The sequence below is a fragment of the Halictus rubicundus genome, chromosome 13, assembly GCF_050948215.1.
Source record: "Halictus rubicundus isolate RS-2024b chromosome 13, iyHalRubi1_principal, whole genome shotgun sequence".
Taxonomy (NCBI): Eukaryota; Metazoa; Arthropoda; class Insecta; order Hymenoptera; family Halictidae; genus Halictus; species Halictus rubicundus.
Window position 1 is genome coordinate 14,549,570 of NC_135161.1, and position 22,483 is coordinate 14,572,052.

At 40.6% G+C, this 22,483-nt stretch overlaps 6 protein-coding genes across 14 annotated transcripts; 3 read left to right on the forward strand and 3 right to left on the reverse strand.

Moving 5' to 3' along the window:
- The first annotated feature begins 9 nt into the window (after positions 1-9).
- LOC143360453 (BRISC and BRCA1-A complex member 1) lies at positions 10-1,795 on the forward strand. Of its 3 annotated transcripts, none has more exons than XM_076799297.1 (2): positions 10-264; positions 324-1,795. In XM_076799297.1, exon 2 carries the CDS (start codon positions 385-387, stop codon positions 1,204-1,206), a length of 822 nt encoding a protein of 273 aa, XP_076655412.1. In that variant the 5' UTR covers positions 10-264; positions 324-384; the 3' UTR covers positions 1,207-1,795. The 3 variants fall into 3 exon arrangements, with proteins under 3 accessions (XP_076655412.1, XP_076655411.1, XP_076655410.1); XM_076799296.1 differs by having other exon boundaries at positions 351-1,795; XM_076799295.1 differs by having other exon boundaries at positions 10-244.
- LOC143360451 (uncharacterized) lies at positions 1,520-6,488 on the reverse strand. The gene is made up of 10 exons (XM_076799289.1): positions 6,375-6,488; positions 5,213-5,299; positions 4,847-5,136; positions 4,223-4,433; positions 3,799-4,076; positions 3,613-3,736; positions 3,280-3,500; positions 3,016-3,202; positions 2,457-2,888; positions 1,520-2,355 (listed from the first exon to the last, which is right to left on the reverse strand). The coding sequence occupies exons 2-10, from the start codon at positions 5,289-5,291 to the stop codon at positions 1,943-1,945; spliced, it is 2,235 nt and encodes a 744-aa protein (XP_076655404.1). The 5' UTR covers positions 5,292-5,299; positions 6,375-6,488; the 3' UTR covers positions 1,520-1,942.
- Positions 6,489-8,502: 2,014 nt separating this feature from the next.
- Positions 8,503-10,382, forward strand: LOC143360452 (SAC3 domain-containing protein 1). Of its 5 annotated transcripts, XM_076799291.1 has the most exons (8): positions 8,505-8,764; positions 8,835-9,026; positions 9,108-9,269; positions 9,337-9,585; positions 9,658-9,798; positions 9,885-10,074; positions 10,154-10,236; positions 10,271-10,382. In XM_076799291.1, the coding sequence occupies exons 1-7, from the start codon at positions 8,700-8,702 to the stop codon at positions 10,226-10,228; spliced, it is 1,074 nt and encodes a 357-aa protein (XP_076655406.1). In that variant the 5' UTR covers positions 8,505-8,699; the 3' UTR covers positions 10,229-10,236; positions 10,271-10,382. The 5 variants fall into 5 exon arrangements, 4 of the variants coding, with proteins under 4 accessions (XP_076655407.1, XP_076655406.1, XP_076655405.1 ...); XR_013083277.1 differs by lacking the exon at positions 10,271-10,382 and having other exon boundaries at positions 8,503-8,764; positions 9,941-10,074; positions 10,154-10,235; XM_076799292.1 differs by having other exon boundaries at positions 8,503-8,764; positions 9,385-9,585; positions 10,154-10,382.
- Positions 10,332-12,092, reverse strand: Med4 (mediator complex subunit 4). Of its 2 annotated transcripts, none has more exons than XM_076799298.1 (5): positions 11,859-12,092; positions 11,500-11,665; positions 10,860-11,266; positions 10,660-10,779; positions 10,332-10,561 (listed from the first exon to the last, which is right to left on the reverse strand). In XM_076799298.1, exons 2-5 carry the CDS (start codon positions 11,565-11,567, stop codon positions 10,392-10,394), a joined length of 765 nt encoding a protein of 254 aa, XP_076655413.1. In that variant the 5' UTR covers positions 11,568-11,665; positions 11,859-12,092; the 3' UTR covers positions 10,332-10,391. The 2 variants fall into 2 exon arrangements, with proteins under 2 accessions (XP_076655413.1, XP_076655414.1); XM_076799299.1 differs by having other exon boundaries at positions 12,003-12,066.
- A 123-nt stretch (positions 12,093-12,215) lies between these two features.
- Ssb-c31a (single stranded-binding protein c31A) lies at positions 12,216-13,411 on the forward strand. Of its 2 annotated transcripts, none has more exons than XM_076799300.1 (4): positions 12,216-12,319; positions 12,745-12,814; positions 12,904-13,123; positions 13,197-13,411. In XM_076799300.1, exons 2-4 carry the CDS (start codon positions 12,764-12,766, stop codon positions 13,277-13,279), a joined length of 354 nt encoding a protein of 117 aa, XP_076655415.1. In that variant the 5' UTR covers positions 12,216-12,319; positions 12,745-12,763; the 3' UTR covers positions 13,280-13,411. The 2 variants fall into 2 exon arrangements, with proteins under 2 accessions (XP_076655415.1, XP_076655416.1); XM_076799301.1 differs by lacking the exon at positions 12,216-12,319 and adding an exon at positions 12,503-12,557.
- Positions 13,412-13,547: 136 nt separating this feature from the next.
- Positions 13,548-21,771, reverse strand: LOC143360456 (uncharacterized). The gene is made up of 9 exons (XM_076799302.1): positions 21,528-21,771; positions 21,121-21,291; positions 20,884-21,017; positions 20,643-20,787; positions 20,415-20,546; positions 20,115-20,338; positions 14,161-20,020; positions 14,020-14,081; positions 13,548-13,937 (listed from the first exon to the last, which is right to left on the reverse strand). The coding sequence occupies exons 1-9, from the start codon at positions 21,568-21,570 to the stop codon at positions 13,845-13,847; spliced, it is 6,864 nt and encodes a 2,287-aa protein (XP_076655417.1). The 5' UTR covers positions 21,571-21,771; the 3' UTR covers positions 13,548-13,844.
- Between the last annotated feature and the right edge of the window lie 712 nt (positions 21,772-22,483).

The following is a 22,483-nucleotide window of genomic DNA, read 5'->3' on the forward strand; positions in this document are numbered from 1 at the left end:
AAGGAGGTATCCGACACGGACAGTCTTATGGAAAAGTTGGAAGGAGTAATATTGTAACATAGCTCGAAGAAAGAGAAACAGTTGAATTATTAAAGGACTCTATGTCTATTTAAAATAGTATTCGTATTTTGCACACACATTGTCGTCCCGTTTTAAAGGGGTTATCGCACCATTATATACTTACATAAATTGTTGAAGTGTTCTCTGTATCTATAAATGAAATTAATCGTTCGACGTAAATGAGGTTAGAGCACTAAACCGGGGGTGAGTAAGAAATTATATTTAGTAAAATATGTTTGTGTCTCTCTTTTCTATATTTGTAGTTTCTACTCTACGAAATGATTTGATAGACTTTACGGACCAGTCGAGAGAAAAACATCAAGAATGAACAACATCGGTGGTGTCCCGTGCTTTTATTCGGACAACAAGCCATCTTTCTCCGATGAAGACAACACGTTGCTGCGTAATTTGTCGGGAATCAATTTGCCCGAGAAAATTTTATTTGTCATCGACACTGTTAGAGAGAAGAATGGTACTCCTTTCAAACTTTCTACGGGAGCCAAGTATATGCCATTGTTTATGATGAAACGAGTTGTTGAAAATTTTGTTTGTATCAAATCGTCTATTCAACGGAATCACGAATATGCAATAATGACTTTAAATGCAGAAGGTGCTCGGTGGATATGCAATTTCACCAACAATGTGAAAACTATAGTAAACCACTTGGACATGATCGACGAGGACATAGCCGAAGATGATTTAGACCCGTACGACTTGGGACAGCTGTTTGAAAAGATACAGTCAAAAGTTCCTTTACCACCAAAGAAACAGACTAGCACCTGCCTTCCTACATTTGTTACCAGAGTAATTCTAATGTACTCTCGATCCAACAGTATACCAAAATTTCTAAGCAGTAAAAAGTACTTTGATAATCTTACGGAGAATTGGTACTTTTTTATAGATGTATTGTATACACATGAACCACCAAGCTCTGAAAATTTATGCGAAGAGATTTATGCTGAACTGGCGATGTTAGATACAGCAAATTATTCGTACATATTAGAAGTTGGAAAAAATGCAGCAAAATTGCACGATAATATGGCAAAGTTACTGGCACACCCTCTACAACGGCCATCTCAAAAAGATACTCGTTATACCCTTTACTCTCCATCCAGTTTGCAAGAAACATATACAAATGTCTCATAGTATACTCGAACAATTCCAAACGCGCAAATTAATCTTTGGTTCAACAAACGCATTATGAACATTCCAAAATGTTCCGTTCTTGTTGCACCACTTATAATTTATAATGTGAAGAATTACATCGCCTTTACCGATTGAAGTATTATTATGTTTATCATTATTATTATTCCTCTTGCTGTTATTGTTGTTACTATTACCACTACTCTTGATGTATGTACAGAGTCATTGTTAATGGCACAAAGGAATTGCACCTAGCGTGTACTAGATATATTTTAATAAAACTTCGCAAATAGGTAAAAGATAGAGGAGGTAAATGTGTAAAGATAGAGGAATTTATTTACAAGTATAAAAAATACAATTTCAGAATTGTTGGAATTGATGTAAATAACTTGTTGCTTCTTAAAACGCTTTACATACCCCTTATCAAACGCCACACGAAAAAGCGATCGCAGCGCAAATCTCGATCAGTACGTATCTGTATCTGTATTTGTATTTGTATGTACATATGTATATGTAATAATAATATCACAGCGTAGAAATTACATGTAAATTAAAATTAAAAAAAACGCAATTAAAACTCCTATGACCTATGACCTATGACCTATGTGACTCCGATACTTGTATATTCTTTACATACATAATTATGTAACGAAGGGAGAGGATAATACTGTGAAAACGGAAGGTCAGCTTCAATAGTCGGATTCGACGGATGCGCGGACTCGTGGATGTAAACATAGTATTAGAGATTATCTAATTGAATGCCATTAACATAATATTCGAATTTCGGAATAGCGGCAATGAAAACACAGAAACAGAGTAGTGAATAGGAAACGGCCGAAGTACGCACCGAGGAAGAGATTCGTAACGTTCTTAGAACTTGAGCCATCAGTTTCACCAATTGTTGTATGCTGTTATCGTCGATATCGTCAATCGCGTTGTTCGATGTTTCTTGCGTTCGGTTGTTCACGGGACTCACAGAAACGGTGTTGGAATCATTTCGTTCTACTTGGCGATCGTTCCCCATTCGCCAATTACCACAATTTGGAAAGTTGGACGGTACCGGCGGCATATCTTGGTCTTCTCCAACTTTGAAAACCAACGACATTCCGACTTCGGCGTGAAATTCAATGTGACAATGGAACAACCAGTAACCTGTTTAAAATCAACGGAACGGAGTGTTATAATGTAGTCACCCGTAGGTAGGCATATATATGCATAGATATGCGAGTAAAATGGAAAACTGGCAAGCGTACCTGGATTATTCGCATAAAATCGTATAATAGTGTAACCACCGTCCGGTACAGTGACGGTATCTTTTAAAGGAGCCCGATCGAGGTTTCTGCGTATCAAACCTTGTTTATCCAATTTCTTGATAACCTCGGCAGTGACATTTCTGCCAATCCTTTCCATCGCGATCACGCGAAACTGGTATCCGTGCAGATGGAACGGGTGGTTTGCATCGTAAGCGAAACCTTCGTCTACCAAAACCACCTCCACCACGCTTCCGAGTTTTACTCGAAGAACATGGGTACAAGCACAATAGTCCTCTTCGCATCCGTGAACAGTACTCTCGTTACAGAACTGATTCTGATCCACGGTGTCCCGCTGGGACAGTAGAGGAACAGGTGGAAGTTTCATCGAGATGTGATTCAATTGCGGAGTGAGAACTCGTTTGGTTTGGTTCACTGGAAAAATACGAGTTTTTGGTGTCAGCAATTATAGGCGTCTGTAAAAACGTATACAGAAACGATCCTGGGAAGGTTTCTAAGGGAGGCATAAAACAATAGGGAAATCTAATAAATCTACGCGTACCTTGATTGAAACCGTAGAAGCGGCTACGGTGGAAATGCGGATTGTCTTTCTTGTAGAAATCGTAAGAGACGTAAAATTGATAATCCGGTTCGAGAGTATTCGACTGGTCGTTTTCGTCCATCGCTTTCAATGTTGCCACGCTGATGCTACCATTCGTTTCGGTGCCCTCGTTCAAAGCGTTTACTTTCTGAAAGAAGGACAAGTGTCAAGAGTAATTTTGACACCGCGATACTCGCAAATCAACAGGGACAGAAGTGTTGATACCTCGTTCAGCAAATCGTTCGATTCCCGTTCGTAAGTGACCTGGCCTTTAGGATCTTGCTCGATCGCGCCATCGTATCGTAATATGCCAACTTGAAAAGCTTTTGTAAATCTTTCGTCGCAGTCCATTAATCCTCGAACTCGAATCCAATAATTGTCTATTCTCTGATTCGCGTCGACGACAAAGTCGAATCTTTCGCCCGCGTAGCTTACCAGGGTTTTCGCTGAAAAAAAAAATAACAGAACGCGCGTTAGCTTGGTTCGCGTCCGTTTTCCATTGTATTTACGTATGCATCGACGTATCGTATGTGCACGTATAGGTGTGTACTTCCATACCATGGACCGGTTCGATATCGCGGCCATCCGAACTGATCACGGTCATGGTGTGTTCGTCGATGGACAACTCGACCGGACAATTGAGAAACTCGGCGTTGATCAATCGAAATCTATACCTGACATTCTGCAAAATCAAACTGTCGTAAGTCGTAAGAGAAACAAAGTCACGAAACAAGCTTGTTTTACCTGCTTAACGAGGAACGTTGCCACAGGCATCGCAGCAGAAGCGTTATTTCCGCTCGGAGCACTCGTGAAACGACCCAGCCCATTGATCAGGATATTCGGAGGTTTGTTGTCTCCACCCGCGTAGTGATGATTCAAAAATTTGTCGATTCCTAATTCGTGAGTCCAATCCAAGATCAATATAACGTGTTCGTCGATATCGTATAGATTGTAATGCCAGTTTATCGTCGGGGGCGTACGAACGATCAGTGAACCAAACACGCCGTCGCCTCTTTGAAAACCTAAAACAAAAAGTGTGTACTTACGTGTGTGTCGGGGGGAGGGGAGAAGAAAGCGAAAGAGAAAGAGGAAGAGAGAGAGAGAGAGAGAGAGACGATTAGAAAGTATGTATTATGGTAGGTAGAATCGAGTACGTTCGTAAGCGTACCTAGATGCGAATGCCAGAAATGGGTGCCAGTCTCGGTAGCCTGATAGTCGTATCGAAAACTCGATCCTGGTGAAATCGGACATTGAGACACGTACGGAACTCCGTCCATGTACGGTGTTTTCACGTGATGTTGCCCGTGCCAGTGCATGGTGGTGCTCTCGGAATGTAGTAAGTTTATTACATCGACTATTATTCTATCGCCTTTGCAAACCTACGGACAAAGAAATATTTAGACACGTGTATAAAGTAAAGTACGTAATTACGTTAGAATCGATAGTACTAATCCCGCGACCATTCGCGTCGAGGCAACACGAACCGATTAAAATTCTAATTCTCTGGACCAACGCGCAACGGTCGAATCTGACCCGTTTGGACAAGATCCAGTGTTACAACCATTTTCGTTTCAACGGTATCTCTGTTTGCAAACAGTTAGAAGACCTTGCCTCGAACCCGTTATCCATTGTAAAATAACTGCGAGTAATTGCTTTCGCAGACAAATCATGACGCATCGAAATCTCTGTTACGGTATTTTTCGTATCGTGTCGTGTCGTGTCGTGTCGTGTGGTATGAGTGGTACCATCAGAAACTCGCATGCCGATCACAAGGATACGTAGGATTACACACCTCGATAGGCGGTCCTGGCATTTGTCGATTAACCACCAAAATCGATCTTCCGATACCGTCGGCTGGAATGCAGTGCATACGAAAACAATCGGTGACGTTAAACGGGCAATCGTAGCACGCTTTGCTCATCGTCTGGTAAGCCTCTAGCTTAAAAACGTAGCGACATTCCATCGTTGGAGCTCCGTCTAGACAATTTCGCCGACAGGGATGTTTCGTCCAGTCCAATTCGTCCGCCGTTTCCGGGTTAATACGGCCGAGTTCGAAATCGTTCGGTACCGTAACTATCATTTCTAAAATGAACAACGATTCGCGTGAAAGGGATTACACGAGTGTCTACGGTATCGTACATATCGTTCGTCTACTCACTGGATATACAGACTCCGGGCAGCAGAATAGCGATTTGAATTAAAAGCCGTGCGATGCTTGATCCCGATCGATTCGACATCCTGTGATCTGAAAATTACCTAAAAAAGTTGAGCAACGGATCGCGGATAATGAGAATGTTACTGGTTCATTCGAATTGTTAATCGGCGAGAAAGAGACGCGCACACTATCGTGATTGCTGCCACTGCGATGGAAATTCTTCGCCGATGAAGGAAATTCTACAATACAAATATCGAGTGCAAGCGACGCGTTGCCCAACAAGGGGGACAATGTGTGCCAATAAGTGGGAAACAGAAACGCTTATCTAATCTGGATGTCGCGAAAAAAAGACCGTTTAGCAAATGAGCAAGTAAGATCCGAACGTGTTTCAAGGTGTATCCGAAATTGTCTTTGGCTCTGTACACATGTCATCTGATCTGTTTCTTGCACGGCCGCGAAACTTTTGCTTATACGAACTATCAAATTATTCGCTGAGATAAAAGTTGTTATCGTAAACATATACACGACATACGATATTACGATATACGATATACGATATACGACACACGATATATATTATGCAAATCGTATAGTAGGAGTGTCTCGAACGCGTGTAACATCGCAGAATCAAACAGTTTGATCTTGAGTTCGCCTAGCCTCAACGATTAATTATTTCTTCCAGAAGGAAAAATCTCTTCGAAACTGGTACACACTCTAAAACGGATAGATCTCGAGAAGAACCAGATAGATAGCCAGTGTCAGATTCCGATGTTTAGTACTTTATACAATAAAACAATAATTTCAATCTAACTAAACCTAGTATACGTAATCGTATAAGCTTATAGCTATACAGAGTTTGTAGCTTATTCTTAACAAAAACTCGGAGGATCTGTCAATCTACGTGCGAGATAGTGCGGGTTAGGAATGGTCCAGTAGGAATTCTTGGATGTTAGGTACTAAGGGTCAACGAGTAAGAAGTTCAAAGGCATGATCTGATGAACAAGAGGGTCAAAAGTATGGTAAGGGACTGGTGAATTATACGCGAAAGATGGGAAAGAATTTTGGGACTATTTATCTTGAACTGAATCCGAAATAGTGTCTTGGTTAGATGAAAAACAATGAAACCGAAATTGAATGGAACACAGAAAAATGGCTAAACACGTACGATCCTTTGAGTTTTCTTTGTCGTTGCTATTCCGTGTGTATAGACGTTAATAACGCTGGCCGCTCGTCCTCTCGTCTTCTCGTTTCCTCGTGGATGGTATGTATTAACGCGCGGCTATGAAAAATCAACGATGTTTTAAGAAAGACTGAATCAATGCAGCGCCATCCGTTTCTCTATACAGGAATTCCCTGGAGGTCACGCGTGCCCCACGAATCGCCACCGGTCCTCTTACTTTACCTGATTAACGTGTATGTACATACAAACAACGATACAAATAACGTCACTGTGCACGTTTAACGTCATTCGTGCATCATCGTCATCAAGGGAATTCCCATAGCCGTATTCGTACGGTGCTCGTCGTTTCTCGTCGACCAGTAATTAGCTTTGACATTACAGCTTCTTGGTCTGTTCGTACCACAGACGAACACCCTACGCACGCACGTTGTACACGTGTGAACTCTTGAGGAACAAACGATTTACTTATTTTATTTTGTGTTACACGTGTTGCATATCTGTTAGGATAAATGTATGTACCTATGTACACTATATGTATAGAAATATGTATACGACGCATCGCTCGCTTTCCATTAATCGTTCATCGTTGTTCGTCTCTTGTGTACATATTATACACGATTACTTCGGTAGACCTTTCTCTTCGAATCTTACCGTATTTCAATCGTGTGTTGCGTGTTGCGTGTTTCGTGTTTCGTGTTGCGTGACCGTAACGATACGGACGAATGTTACTAAGTCTGCTATTTTTGTACCTACAATTATGCGAGTATAAGTATAATATGTGTAATACAATGTAATCGAATGTACGTGTCATGTATCCCTAAGCGTAGATTCTGGGAAGGATTTTTCTACAGGAATAGATCGCGTCACGGTTTTTCCTGCACGATTACACGTGACTCGATCGTTATACTGGTTTCTCAATTTCCGCAATGCATAATTAATAATTTAACGTCGCGATCGAGAGATACGTGTTCTACGCGATAAAGTAAAGTCTCGATACACAGAGGTTCGTTAGAAATTGTTCGAAAACCTTGAATGATATTGAGAATTATATTCGTCGAATATAACTGGGACTGTAAACTGTAAACTGTAAACTGTAAACTGTAAACTGTTCACTGTAAATTATAGTCGAAGATATCAAGTACACTGTGTACAGATTGACGTATATAATAGTTACGTTACTCGGAATAGGTACAATGTCAAAGATCGTCCAAGACCCGGTAAGAGCATATTCGCTAAACCAGCGATATTTACCGTAATTACATGATATTATTTGCAATGACGAAGATACATATACCGAATTATCCTGCATATGTATAGTACATGTATCGAGAAAAATGAAACGTAGGATGTATCGAGGCCGTTTTTGTCTACTCTTTCCCGTCTAACGAAGGAAAAATAGTTAGGACCGCGATAGGAACACAAATAGAGAAGACGGATGGAAAAAAGAAGAGAAGAAGAAACGTAAGTTAAGGTTTACGTAAGATCATTAACCTTTGTGTAATAACGGTGTCGACAGAGATGACAACGCATCGTTTGGTATCGTGCAAGCCGTGCGCGCAAGGACGCGTAAGAACGTTCCCCTCGATCACTTTCAGTTGCTCTTCCGCTCCTTCCATTGTACACGCGCGTCAGTGCGCCTTATCTTTTCGTTCACGCCACAATGTTATTACGTATTTAGACAGGTTTATACGGAAGCTCGTCCACGTACAGTACCTATACATACGTGTTTCACGATGACATTAACATGGTTTTAGTTGTCATGATCGCAAATCTGTGATGAAATATACATATGTAACAATCATATTTTACTTGTCAACGGTCAAGTAGATACCAGAGGGAGACAAGTTGATAAAGTAGAAATTTCACGCGTCGATAGAATCGAAGACCAGAAACCACAGACACAGACGAGGTGTAGGAGTTGTCAGAGTAGAGGGCGTAAGAAATCTATTTGTTGTTAACGATGTCGGTATTTCAGATCGTGAGACACGTAAACGTAACCCGAAAAATTTAACAGTCGATAAGGAAGGGCACACTCGCCACAACTATATTAGTAAGTACACATACTCGAGTATGTCGTCTCGCCGAATAGTCGCTCTAAATAGAGTTAGCGGACAGCATTTATTTCGAGGATTTCGGAGTGATAGTTTGGAGAATATTGCTGAAGAAACTATTAAAACGCTCAAAACTCCAAGTTTCTAGTCGACGCGTATACACATATATGTATTTATAGTTTATATGTATATATATATATGATAATATATTATATATGTAGAATAATAATTCTACGAAATATTTGTGATAATTGCATACATGAAAATGACTGATTCTATACAAGGAACATGTTTATTGATGTGCCCAGAGAGGGAACGTTGGATGTAAGTCACTGTGGTATGACATAAACAGCATTGTTAATAACGTTTAATGCTTCTGCTTCTACGATTAAAGGAGAGAGAAGAAAGGTTTGCTGCATAAATTTGAAATCGACGACAGTACGAAAACCTCTCGACAACCAAAAGCTGATCCGATGAAAACTGTGAAATGCTATAGTCGTCCAGCTGCTGGTTTGGTTATGACAGATCCGAGTCAATTGCGTCCTGCGGCAGTATTACTGTCTACCATTAGATACTTGTTTACCAAGTATGCTTGATTCCGCGATAGGCATTCCTTCGTATCCCACGTTGTCTCATACATTTCTAGATACAATCGCGCTCGTTTCAGAATAGCTACAAAAACGGATGTTGATTGGATAGTAATATATGATTTTCTGTTTGATCGTTTGAGAGCGGTACGACAGGATGTTGCCATTCAAAGAATAGGTCTTCCTGCCAGTATTTCGATCTTTGAACCTATCGTTCGATTCCTGGTCTATTCCGTGCAAAGGTATAATCACATATGTTGCTTGTCCCAGCTATCACATTTTGAACTTGATCAGAAAATAATTTCGCAGATTATGCGATCGAAATATTTCCGAATTCGATACGACGATTAACAACAGACATCTTTTCGAATGTGTATCGCATCTGTTAGTTCTATACGACCAGTGCGATCAAAGAATTCATAAATCGGAGCTTGAAATCTCTATGGAGCAACTAAAACTAGATACTAGCCGCGAGCAAATGGAAGCGCTATACATCCTTTTGAACATGGGTAACGTAGAAGGTTTAACCAGAGCATTGATGCTTCCGCTTTCTCTCAGGTACGACCGAAACAAGATTGCCGCATTTTTCTACGAGTAACAAGTATTGTTCTTGTACTTGTTTCTTTACAGGAGGGCCGCAAACGTTCAATTATCGATGAAAATATCATTTGCCTGGTATTTAAAAAATTACGCACGCGTATGCAACTTAATTTCACGACTCCCTCCATTACTGATATGCGCAGCTATGATTAATATGTCGAACATTAGAAGGTGCGCATTATACAAATATTAATTATACTTAGTTTATTTCTTTTTTATCGAAGACGTTCGTTCGATAATTTCGAAACCATTTTTAGAACAACACTGAAAATCATGAGCTCAGGATATAACAGTAAAGTGCTCACATTTCCAGGAATGAAACTACAACAGCTTCTATTGTATAAAGACATAGAGAAAGTTCGAGCAGACTGCGAGTTGCACGGTCAAAAATTTGTCGATCAGAATATACTGTTTGATAAATCCGCGTTCATAGAGAATACAAAGTCGGTAGGTAGATAGATTCTGCAGGCAATATTTGTTTCTTGATCGGCAGTATTCTACAAGGAAAATCTGTTTGGTGTTTTAGAGGAATTCCGAAATGTATTATACTCGGCAAACTTTGCACGAGTTTTTACCCTGTATTCTTCTTGACTCTGCGTAAAGAGGAGTCGTACCGCAAGGTAAATTACGCGTCCGAACGATGCGAAATCTACGAACGTTGATAAACGAAGAATTTCAAAATTATTATATTATTATAAGATATTCTGTAAAAAATGTATTTCTATGATAAGATACAAAAGTTTCGTTTACGTTTACGTCTACGTTTACTGCGAATCACTGGACGAACTGCTCGAAGAATCTGTGGACATCACTTCCACGTCTTCGGTTTCCTGTTTATGAGTATTCATAGCAACACTACCTTGTCCACTTACCGACAAGTGGATTTCACCGGATGGATGCCAGGCGAATTGATTAGCTTGCGACACCGGTGGTTCTGAAATAGTAAGTCGAATGCAATTAATTCTATCGTATTTTCCATACGACGATAATATTTAAAATTGTTCAAATTGAAATTGATCCTGCTGCACGCACCTCCTACAGGATGTCCAGCTCTATGCAAATCCGATGATATTCCGGGGTGTGAACCCAGCATTTGACCATTCAGCGGAAGATCGCTTAATCGTCCGAGATACCCTAACCTCATTTCAATATCTGCAACAAGCACGCTCAAAGTTGTTTGACGCTTGAGCGAAACAGCACGAAACGGAGATACAAGTTTAAGAAATGATTACCCGTCGGATATGGTCTTCTAGGATCTCCTTGTTGCCACGTTAATGGGGCACAAATGGCATTCGACGCGCTTATTCTATGCGCATACTTGATCAATTCTTCCGAGGGGACAGGTCGTTTATTGGCACGAGCGATTGATTGTAATTTTTGTTTGGCCTGATAAATAGCTGTGGCTAAAATTTGTTCAGCTTCTTTCAATTGTCGCTGTAGCTGCCGAATATCTTGATCTTGTCTTTCAACCTCGGCTCTAAGAGCATCCATCTTCAGGTTGATTTTTGCCTGTTCATCCGCTCGATTTAAAGTCGCCTTCAACTCATTGTCCTTGGCAATTAACAATTCGGTTAATTGAGCATGCTCTTCACTCGACAGTTTCAAAGGTTTTTGAGTTATCGTGTTTTCGATCATTTCTCTGAAACAATATAGCAGATTGTTTAGCATACATTCAATTATATTAGACATGTTCATTAATAGACTGTTCTTTGCCTTATCGCATTTTACTTGATCATACTCTATTTACTATTCGCTAAATAAATAGTATTTGTGTTCTACCAGATTATTCACAGAATTGTTACCGCGAGTCTGACGTGTTATCGCAAGGCAAAGAGTTGGACCAAACTATAACTCTTTCATATAGTTTCTTACTTTGCTATCAGTTCGATGTCGTCTATGAGTGACAACAAAACTTCTTTCGTACTCTTACCGGATGCCATTTCTTTGGACGATAAGTATTAAATTATCTTCGTTAAGTAGTCGAAAAGGCCAAACTAGCAAACGATATTGTAGTACGATAATAGCGTACACAGCAATTCTGTAAACATAAATATAATATAATTATAGAATATTATGGTAACACACCACATAACCTTCACATGACAACAGCCACGGCCGAGAGACGGCCGCCGTGCAGCAGTGCAACTGAGTCATGAGTGCAACAGCACGTAAATACAAGCGTACAGATACAGGCACAGGCACGGATTATCAAAATAACAATGGCCACTTGCACTTGTGTTCACGATGGTGATCATGATCAGTGTGATCAGTGATCCATGATCAGAAACAAAAACAGAGCCACTAAATCGAACTAAACATAACACTTATACGTAGCAGAGAGGATATTCCTCTCTGTATGTAGTTGCAAAGAATACTTGGAATACATCTCGCCAATTAAAGACACAGAAATGTTCAGGTTGAAATGTTTAATGTTCGGTAATGTTCATGTATACATAGGGTATATATATGTGTTTAGCAGCGAAACATCTGTAGGAAGGTTGGAAATCGACTAATAGCTTGCATGATTTGCCGTGGATGGCGCCACAGATGCTTTGCTACTTTCTATTATGCGATGCGCAACATATATATATATATATGTATATGTAGGTAAGTACGCATGTTCATTATTGAAGATTAGAGCGAATGAAAGAACTCTTGTATAAACCCGTGATTTTCTGTCTATAAGGATCAGGTGAGGTGAACAATATTGTACAATAGAATGTTAGTTATAACGACACATAAAGCACATTTATTTGCACTGTCTAACCGTGTAACCGGATGCTATATAATCAAATATGGCGATGGTAATATAACTTCAAAAATTGTCCGGCGAACCAAACTATTTGATTTATTATTATTCTTAGTTGGATCTTTCATCAAGTTCGATTTATCGTTCGCGTACTAATCTTTGTTCGTCGAACAAGTTTTCGGTATGTGCATATACACGTGTATACACATGTATACTAAATAGCAGCAACTAATAGTAACATTGCTTTCGATATGACTGTTAGAAGGTTATAAATCTGCAAAAAATAAATAAATACATACATACATATATCTTCGATGATAGCTTATCACTTCGAGTATTGTTAGTTCACCAATAGCATGCTGTTTTAGGTAGGCAGATTTCGAGAAGATGCCAAAGTCAAAAGAATATGTGTCTACCGACGAGGACAGCAGCGAAGAGGTATTTTTTAAAAATAACATGACAAAAACAATTTCTATCTTATGTTCACTATGTGAATAATCAATGTGACACATCGTTTCAATCTTAAGGAAGTAAGGCCAAAGAAGAAACAGAAGAAGAGAGAATCCGAGGATAAAGAGGCAAAGGTGTCGAAGAAACCAGAAAAAGAATCACAGCAAAATGAAGACACAGCCTGGGATCTTGGAAATAATCGTCAGATTAGCGTGCGAGATTTCAAAGGGAAATTATACGTCGATATTAGAGAAATGTACTACGATAAGGATGCAAATTTGAAGCCTGGGAAGAAAGGTACGCGACCATTGTACTTTTGTCAGTTTGGTTAACGATTGTGATATAAAATGAATGTCAATCGTTTGTACAGGTATTTGTTTGAATATGACGCAGTGGCGGAAATTACTATCGGTAGTCGAAGATGTTGACAAAGCTGTGAAATCTAAATGCTAAATGGTGTTCCATGTCGATGCTTGACAGAGACAAAACATGTTAATACAGTTTCCCACTCGCACAGCTGTACGGTAAAGTGAGTCTGTATCTGTTAAGGTTCAATATTTTTAATAAAAAAATTATAATTCGGTACATCTATTAATTCTGCAGCCTCTCTTATTTCCTGTACATACATACATACATCAATTGGAATTCCAATTATTAGTTACACATTGTCGTAACAAGATTTTTTACTTTTACAATTAATCTACAATAATTTGTCTTAATTTTAAATGAAATTTTGTTAGATTCATGGAAATGATATGGTACTTGAAAGAGCCGAAAAAAAGAAAAGTAACTATATATGGTGTCGCGTTTGTGTTCTGCCAAAAGAACAAAGTTTGCAAAAAGGAAAGGAAGGAACTGGAAGAGCAGCTAGAGAAACTGGAAAAGCTGGTGGAGGGAGAACGGACGGAAGGAAGGAAAACATTAAGATATAGTATCAAATGCCCATTGTATACACGATTAGATTATAAACTTTCGCAGACGCTTTGTTCTCGTCGGATACGTGAGGAGGGTCGACTGGTTACTCTGGCCCATGAACAGACGTTAAAAATTTTTCCAAGTCCACGTTGCTCAATAATGTTTGCGGATCCGTTGGGTACTGTCGTTTATCGATCTAAAACAGGTGGCTGTGTTTTGTCTCTATGTTACGAACAAGTAATATAAAAGAGACAAGCGGAATATAAATTGATTTCTACCTGTTTGTTTTCTCTCGACTCCGGCAATTTCCTTCGGAGAATTTTCGCGGTAGAGTTATCATCTGAAATCGGTACGTTGATCATTATATCATAGTCGAGAGCGAGAATAGCAATGTAAACGGTAAATATCGTTTTACACACCAGAATCGCGAGTTTTCTCAAGCTTGGTTTTTTTCTTGTTATTTGGTTGATCGGGTGGTTTGTCGTGATTTTGTTCGTTTGTCGCGTGTACAGTTTTTACCGAGAGCTTTTTCATTTTGGGCATCGGCACCTTGTCCAAAGGAGACGACGTGGCCAAAGGTTTGCCATGGATGCTTGGTACTGTTGTTAACGTAACGGGTGGTTTGTCAAACAATTCGTGGGCTTGAATTGGAAATGGTTCGGTTTTAACTGGCGACTTTCTATTCCCTGATCGTTTCCTCGATTTCGGGGGCAAATTGAATATTTCTTCGTAGTGGGTAGCGGTCATCACTTTGGTACATTCGTTGGAATCTTGATTGTTCAGGTCAATGTTGATTTGAAATTCCAATTCTTGACTGCTGTATCTGCGTCTCCTTTTTTTGACCGGAGCATTGTCGTCATAATGGAAATGATACTCGACCGAATTAGGACCGAGTGCATTAAGCTCTGGGTCCTCGCAATTGTTTTTACGTCTGAATTCGGACGACGCTGTTGATAGAGGGGCGGTTGATTCGGTTGATGCAGCCGGTATAGTTTGTATAGCCGATGCAGCCGATACAATCGAACGCGTGTGCTCGTTCTTACAGGTAGGAACCAATTGCAAAGACTGAAGAACGCGTGACAGACCCTTCGGATTTTCAGACTCGACGCTCTTGCTGGCTGACGTAGTGACATCGTTCTCTCTTTTGCTGTTCGTCAACTTGAACGGACCCGACGTTCTCTGTTCGTTTTCTTCGTCGCTGAACAAATCTCGTTTCACCTGATCAACCTTAGACTTTAAAATGCCGTTTGCTATACCAACGCGGCAACTTTGATACTCGTTTGTTCGACGCGCGTTTTCTCTGATGGAGTTATTTGCGTTTTTCAAAGAGTCGTGATCGGTCTTGATTTCTCGCAAATCAGTTTTATTGACTTTATTGGTTGGTTCGGTTTCTTCGGTAACGCATTTCACGACACGGTTTTCTATTGTTATTGTTTCGATTCGTTCCTTGTCCACGAGAGCGTTACAAGTTTCGTTTTTCCCTCCAAAGTCGGTCGAACTCGAGCTTTTCCCTCGAACGTCAACTCCATCGTTGAATTCGACGTTGTTCGTAGCGTTGTTTGCAACCTCACCGACCGACGGATCGTTAACATTTTCCAGTCTGTTCACCGGTTCGGTAGTCGAATACTTTATAGTATTTAACGTCAAGGTTTCGTTGCGTACGATGCTTGTCTCTTTGTCGCAGTTCGTCGTTTCATCATGTCTCTTTTGATGTCCCAAACTACAATTTTCTACTTTTAACACACCCTGCACAGACGAGTATTTCGTTTTGCTATCGCTATCGTTACGTTGACTATTATTGTTGTTGCTCTCGTTAACGCCGTTGGTGTGATTGATATCGTTGGTACCACCGGTATCATTTACATTAACGTTGCAGCTATTGCTTTTATTCGATTCCTCGGGTTTGTTCCTTTTGTTCCTCCTTGTCGGTTTCTCGTTAATCTGGTTAACGTTTTTTCCAGCGGATTTGTATTGACCGTAGACTTTCTTCGAACCGATACTTTTTTTACCATTTAGACGAATACGTGGCTGTTGAGGTTTAACACGAGACGAATTAGACTTTGAGATTTCTCGAAATTTGGCAATCATACGTCGACGCTTTGCTTCCAATTGCGAAATTACTGCTGGTTTCTTTTTATTAGGCGAGGATGTTTCTTCTTGCTGTACAACTAAACGCTTAATTGTAACTTTCTTCGAGGGCTTGAGGCTAAGGAAGGATTTCGAATTCGTTTTCGATGTCACTCGTTGTATACCAATGATCGTAGGTTTTTGCTTCAATTTTGTCGTAGTAGATTTTTCCACGGTAATATCTTGATTCGATTTCGGTAATTTCTGATCCTCCGAGCTTATGAACGCTGAAATTTTCGAAGACAAATTAGTTAGGTGTTCAACACCTGTTTTGGAACTGCTGGGAGTTTCCGAGATGTCTGCTTCGTTTAATAAAAGTTCGTCTTTCGCAGGAGTTTCTTTCGTACAATTCGTCAAGTCTTGGTCGTTCTTGAATATCGAAAATACTTTCGTCGGCGATAATTCGTCCTTTTTAAAGGCGATCGTCGTTTGTTTTGTATGACTCGTAGACGGATCACCGGTCATTTTGATCTTTAGTTTGGATAAATTGTTTTCCGAGGTCAATGTTTCCGAACCCTCTGGGTATAGAATTTGACTAGAAAGTTTATTGCACTTTTTGCTGGTAGATGATTTATCCGGTGAATTCGTGCCTTTCGACCGATTCAAATTGGTGGTAAACGATGGCGACAAAGATAACGCGGGCAAAAACGTCGATGGCAATGACGAGGACGAAGAGGAGGAAGAAGAAGAGGAGGAGGAGGATGAGGAGGAAGTCGAAGACGACGACGAGGAGGAGGTTGAACAGGAAGAGCAAGATGCTACGGAGGCCGCGTCGTTGTCGTTGTCGTTGTCGTTGTCGTTGTTGTCGTTCGAAATGGCGTCTGCAGCATTATCCTTGGCGCAATCGGATTTGAACTTTGCATAACGAGTCGGAGAATCGCAAGCAGATATTTTAAGCTCTTTCACTGCTTCTTCTTTCGGTAGATTTTCCTTGATCACTTCGAATTGCGTGATCTCCAATTTCGCTGACACGCAGGTTTGATAGGTGTTGGTCGATTTCTTGATGTCGTGGGACGACGATACGGATTGCATCGAAACCTGTGACACTAGCGTGGACGAGTTCTCGACATTTTTACCTAGTTTTTGCATCCTCGACGATTTATCCGAGCACTCGTCTTGCTCGGATGTGGGTTTATAGTACGGAGAACAGCTGTGAAATGCTTCTTTCTTCGTGTCGTCTGCGATAACATTCTCGTTTGAGAGTTTTGGCGTTAATGCTATACAAGGCGTTTTCGGAAATTCCGGCGTGCTTATGAAACTACGTATCTTGTTGGAGTCTTCGTTACCCTTTGGAAACGGGGTTGCGTTACTACTGGGGCTGAGTAATCTAGGTGTCGGTGGCACTTCGGAACTCTGAAATTTTCTTGGTGTTTCCAGAGCAATCAAGTTGGGTATTTGCTGTTGCAGCATCTGTTGCGCGATATCCACGGAAATCTTTGCCAGTTCCGAACATTGTTGCAACGCGTCCATAGACGTTGTCACGTTGTTTCTGGACGAACTCTGTTTCTTCTTGTCGGCATTATATTTCTTCAAATTAGTCTCCAATGTTCTCAACTGCGCGTATTTCTTCACAGTCTTCTGTTCAACGGTTGCACCTGCAGTTTTCGATGGCTCCTCCGTACGTTTCTGGACAGGCTTGTCAGAATTGTCGCTGTGGTTCTGTTCCCGGCCATGGTCGCGATCACGGTTGCAGTCACCGTCGTCGCTGCCGGCCAATTTCAGTGTACCGATCTCGTTTTTTTCGACAACGTTGCAAGAGGTGTTGTCATTATTTTCCATCAACGAGACAACCACGCTCTTGCTGTTGTTCGAAACGAAGCTGCTTTGACTTGTCTCTTTAAGAATCTGTAACGCGTCTTTTCGTCTATCTTTTCGCGACTTAACCGTTTTGTCTTTTGTGGACTCAATTCTTTTGGTTTTTGGCAATTTCGGTATTTTCGTAGGTTTTCGCGGCTTCTTGGACTCTTCATCCGTAGTGATTTGCAAAGCCTTTCGCAAATCTGCATCCCAAGTGCGTTTGCTTGTGGTTTTTGACGTCTCTGGTTGTGTTTTGGTGTCGGCTTTGGAACACGCGATTGCGGTCGCATTTGCTTTCGTCGAGTCTTCCTTTCCGTCGATTATTACGCCCACCCCGTTACATTTGTCCCAACCGCCGACGAGTTTTGGCTCAGGACTTCTCGTTGCGATGGAAGGTTTTGACGATGATCGACAATGTCTCAACGGACTTTTCAATCTGTGCGTGTTCCTTGTAACTTGACTGGAAAACGGCGGTGATCTGAACAGAGACGTTCTGCGTACGGATTTAAGGTGTTTCGTCGCTCCGGGCCTATGAGAGGCAAGCGCGTTTTCGTTTTCGTTTTCGTCCTGGCTCTGGTTTTGCCCGATCAATTTGTTCGACGCGATCACCATCTTCGACGGCGTATTGAAGTCGAGCGCTCTGACGTGACTGCTTCTTCTCCTGGGCGTTGATAAGCTTAATCTGTGATTTTTCGATCTACTTCTCAGCAAAGATCTCGGCGTTCGTTTATTGATGGCACTGTGTTCGGTTGTTTTGGAAGTAGTGGCAGAAGCAGAAGCAGAAACAGAAGCAGAAGCAGAAGTAGAAGTAGAAGCAGAAGTAGAAGTAGAAGCAAAAGCAGGAGGTTGTTGATCGTCTAAGGCGATGATTTTGTGCGTCGCGTCGAGAATCTGTACGTTCTGGATGACGGGAGTCAAGTCGATATCAGACAAGCTGTGATTCTGATGACTCTTGTTGCAATTGAACTTTATGTACGGAGACAATTCCGCACCCGACAGACTGATGCTGTCTTCTACATTTATCGTAGGCAAATTCGAACTATCCAATAACGTTCTCGCGCTGTGTTCATTCCCGTAAAGAGTAATCGATTCCTCACCGGGAAATTTATTAGTAGTTGCTATATTGGCGTTATTGATCGTGGTACTCGGTACATCGATACTCGCGATCGAATTATCAATGTTTCTAAGTGTGCTTTTCGGTGTACTGTTCATTTTGATAAATCCTTTTTGACATGCTTGTAAAGCTGCGTTCGCGCAAACAATTAAATTTTTTGGCTCGTTCAAAGTATTGGGGATCGGTGCTTGTACCTTCTGGGCTACGTTCACAGTCTTTAAATACAGCGTCTCCACAAAATCTTTTCCATTTTTAGCTGCTTGATCTTTGGGCATAATGGGAATAAAGCGGGAATTGGCGACCGACGATATGCTGGAACTTGCGGCGAGTACATTGCTCGTCTCCTGTTTCGAGCACACGATCAACATCGGCATCGTCATTATATCCTGTTCAAGTTTGTGCGCGTTCGTTTCATTGTTGAGTACGGTCTCGTGTTTCGGCTTTAGGACGCGCGGTCGTTTCACCGACGATTTTCTCATTTTCGACTCGACATCGTTACAGTGAACGATTGCACCGTTGCCATTGCTATTGTCACAGTCTTTTTCGTTCTCGGCTCTCATCAATTTCACGTCGGCCAGCTTATCCTTGTTCGGAGACTGTTCGGAAATTGGAAACTTCTTCTCGCTTTCATTTTCCAAATGTACATCGTCTTTCATACTATCTGAGATTCTCTTGTCGTTCGATGATATGCTACCGGTAATGTTTGCATTTATTATACTCATGATTGCCGCAGCATTTTGATCCTCTAGAGCATTATACTCTTTCTCTTGGTCGCGTTGCTCGTCTTCGACGCGAACGTTCTGTTGCCTCGATGAACTACGAAGTCTATGTTTCAAGGGTACTTCGACAACACCTTCCGTTTCGTTCGATGATTTTTCATCGATCGAAGTCGTCCCGTGTTCCACCGTGTTGGTTTCTAGTTGCTTTTCTCGGGAATCGTTCAAAAGTTTCACTTTTGGTCTAGTTTCCACATCTTCGTCTGGACTTGTATCTGTTTCTGCGTGCGGCCCAATTATTTCATCGAGAAACTTTTCAAATATTGGGTCGGATTCCGTTGCTTCCACTATGGATTTAATCGCATTATTCAACTCGATCATGATAGAGGAGTTTGCTTCGCTGTGAACCGAATCGTTCAGGGTTTCGTCTCTCATAGATGTATCCGTTGGCAGTATAGCTTTATTGATATTCTCAGCGATACGTTCTTGTAACTCGGTACGATTTAAAAGCTCTTTGGTCAGTAACTGAGGGCAATGAGAAATTGTTCGGTTAACAATTATTTTACAATCGATAACAACGCGTTCGAATCTATTGTTTGCGTCTCGATACTGTACTTACACTGAGATTTTCTATAGGTTCGTCATTGGTTTCTGATTCGGATTCGGGTGTATCGTACGGAGTAGTCTGTACTTCTGCACACGAATAACTCAATAGTTCTTCTGTGCTTGTAGCCGCGCTACATTTTTCAAATGGGCAAAAATTCCCTGTCTGGTCATCTTTCGATGTGGTTGCATTGTCGTCGACACCATCCGCTTCTCCGTTTCTATCATCTTGATCGCCACCTATGTCAATGGACAGACATTCGAATGATATAAGTATGTAGAAATATATGCCGACTAGTAGATAGTAACCGAATACCTCTGTGCTTCTCTCGGCATGTATTGTGGTCTTCCTCTTTCGCGCAAGCATCGTGGTTGGATGGACAAGACGTGTCGCCATGACCTGGTAAACTTTCCAATGGCGTTGCTTCTACGCTGTCGGGACCTGTCGCTATGACAGGATAGAGGACAACAATCTTTGAACGAGTTCGCACGAGCGATAACTCTCTAACGTTGGTGAAAAATTATTAAAAGTAGACAAGCAAACCTGTAGAAATTGGAAATTCCGAATGCTGGAACGAGTTCGATACTACTTTCAGACGCTTGCATCGTTCGCGATCGCTGTTGCTGTGACGTCTTTTACGAACGTTACTCGATATGATTGGAGATCCGTTACTTATCTGGGTATTAGGCTGTAAATGTTTTTACATTACGCATTCGAATCCATTGTACCATTGATATCGATATCGTTGTATCATTATCACGAGGAACAATCAGAGTTTATCTACCTGAGAAGGAACATTAATATTGACTACAAATCTCTGGCCACGCGTTTCTTCGACCAGAAACTTTAATTGCTCCAATGAATCCCCACAATGTCTTAACTGTTCACAATCTGCAATTTTGCTGAGACGTTCTTGAACTGCATAAACGTAAGAAGATTTTCAAACCGTGCGAATGCTGAGCAAACAAATATATGGATGCATTTGTAAATATCATGTAGCATCGAAAACCGATCGACTTACTTGCTGTGGTGATCGCAACAAATTTTTCAATGACATCTATCAATGTCATTCCACCCACTCTAGTACTGAATCGTCTTCCTTTAGATACTACGGTACGACATTCTTGTAAATGCGGCGACGTCTCTAAAAATATTTTGGCAGCTTCAATGCATTTTTGATCTTCGAGATACCCTGAAATCAACAGAATTTTTTAATATCGCGAAAGAAAAGTAAAATTGAAACTTATCTGACTCGTCGTTGATATCATTACATATTTTAAATACCACACGCGAGTAACGATTGACATATTTATCTGGGCGAGTTATTTCGTTTGCGATGCGCTTGGAAAATATAATATTTATGTTTCCGTCGCAAAGCAGGTTATCGTAACAGAACGTTTATAAAACATTGTTGCATAAAGTTTTTACCAAGAACAAGTCGCGCTATTTCCGACGGTAATAATGTTTCCATACTAGTCCACTTCAAAGTTCAATATCTTCACCGAGTAATTGGAAGAATTTTTAACGATTCAAATGGTGAAAATAGACGCTTTCAAAAATATTATCAAGTCAATCTTGAACGATCTAATGCACCTCCCGCTCCTGCGAAGCAGTTTCACCAACATTGCAAATTTCCTACACGTATTACCCTATGCATGTGCTTTGACTAGTGTTTTACGTTCGTGACGTAACCGCATGGCATACAATGACTGATATATATATACATATCAGTGTACAAAATACAGCCGAATAAAACGTCCCCTTGAGGAATATGGCTGTAGTCACGCATCTATTGTGTTTATTTTATTAGTGCATGATATTCCGGTTATTTTAATCTATCAGTAATTTCAAAAATCAACTTTTCTTTTGAAAATTAAGATAGAATCGTTGATAAACTACCGATTACACGTGTATGTCCGTAGAATTACGTTCGGTTAGTGCGAAGGTTTAGTTTCGGTTGTAAACTTTGCTACGCGACAAGTCTCTTTCAATCGTATGTATTTCAAGATATGTATATCTATTTGAATATACCTTTTAAAGATGTAAACAAAATATTCTCTATAGTCGACGACGATAAATAAGAAAACATTCGATCTATGGACCTATTATTACATGATAGTATTCTGTTCACAGATTTGTAAACAATGGGAAACTGGCAAATGGAGGTTGGAAAAATGGTATTATATATTTTATTTCCAGTCGGTGTTTTTCATTATACCAATCGTACAGAGAATATGGACGAGTGGTTAATTGACAAAAAAGAAAAGTGTTTACCCGCGGATGATAAAAAGCACAAAGAATTTTTGAAATTTATAGACGAGTATAATAGTAAACAGCGATTGCAACAGCTCGAGGAAATGGAACAACAATACAGTAAAATGAAA

Coding starts and splice junctions, on each gene's coding strand:
- LOC143360453 (XM_076799297.1), top strand. CDS start 385: ATGAACAACATCGGTGGTGTCCCGTGCTTTTATTCGGACAACAAGCCA.
- LOC143360451 (XM_076799289.1), bottom strand. CDS start 5,291: ATGTCGAATCGATCGGGATCAAGCATCGCACGGCTTTTAATTCAAATC. Junction 4,077..4,222: donor TTTCTGGCATTCGCATCTAG/GTACGCTTACGA, acceptor TTTTTGTTTTAG/GTTTTCAAAGAGGCGACGGC. Junction 3,203..3,279: donor CGAACGATTTGCTGAACGAG/GTATCAACACTT, acceptor TCCTTCTTTCAG/AAAGTAAACGCTTTGAACGA.
- LOC143360452 (XM_076799290.1), top strand. CDS start 8,700: ATGAAAATGACTGATTCTATACAAGGAACATGTTTATTGATGTGCCCA. Junction 9,027..9,107: donor ATTAGATACTTGTTTACCAA/GTATGCTTGATT, acceptor CGCTCGTTTCAG/AATAGCTACAAAAACGGATG. Junction 9,586..9,657: donor ATGCTTCCGCTTTCTCTCAG/GTACGACCGAAA, acceptor GTTTCTTTACAG/GAGGGCCGCAAACGTTCAAT.
- Med4 (XM_076799298.1), bottom strand. CDS start 11,567: ATGGCATCCGGTAAGAGTACGAAAGAAGTTTTGTTGTCACTCATAGAC. Junction 11,267..11,499: donor GACATCGAACTGATAGCAAA/GTAAGAAACTAT, acceptor ATATTGTTTCAG/AGAAATGATCGAAAACACGA. Junction 10,562..10,659: donor AGCTGGACATCCTGTAGGAG/GTGCGTGCAGCA, acceptor TTACTATTTCAG/AACCACCGGTGTCGCAAGCT.
- Ssb-c31a (XM_076799300.1), top strand. CDS start 12,764: ATGCCAAAGTCAAAAGAATATGTGTCTACCGACGAGGACAGCAGCGAA. Junction 12,815..12,903: donor ACGAGGACAGCAGCGAAGAG/GTATTTTTTAAA, acceptor TTCAATCTTAAG/GAAGTAAGGCCAAAGAAGAA. Junction 13,124..13,196: donor TTTGAAGCCTGGGAAGAAAG/GTACGCGACCAT, acceptor TCGTTTGTACAG/GTATTTGTTTGAATATGACG.
- LOC143360456 (XM_076799302.1), bottom strand. CDS start 21,570: ATGGAAACATTATTACCGTCGGAAATAGCGCGACTTGTTCTTG. Junction 21,292..21,527: donor AATAGCGCGACTTGTTCTTG/GTAAAAACTTTA, acceptor TGTTGATTTCAG/GGTATCTCGAAGATCAAAAA. Junction 21,018..21,120: donor TGTTGCGATCACCACAGCAA/GTAAGTCGATCG, acceptor ACGTTTATGCAG/TTCAAGAACGTCTCAGCAAA.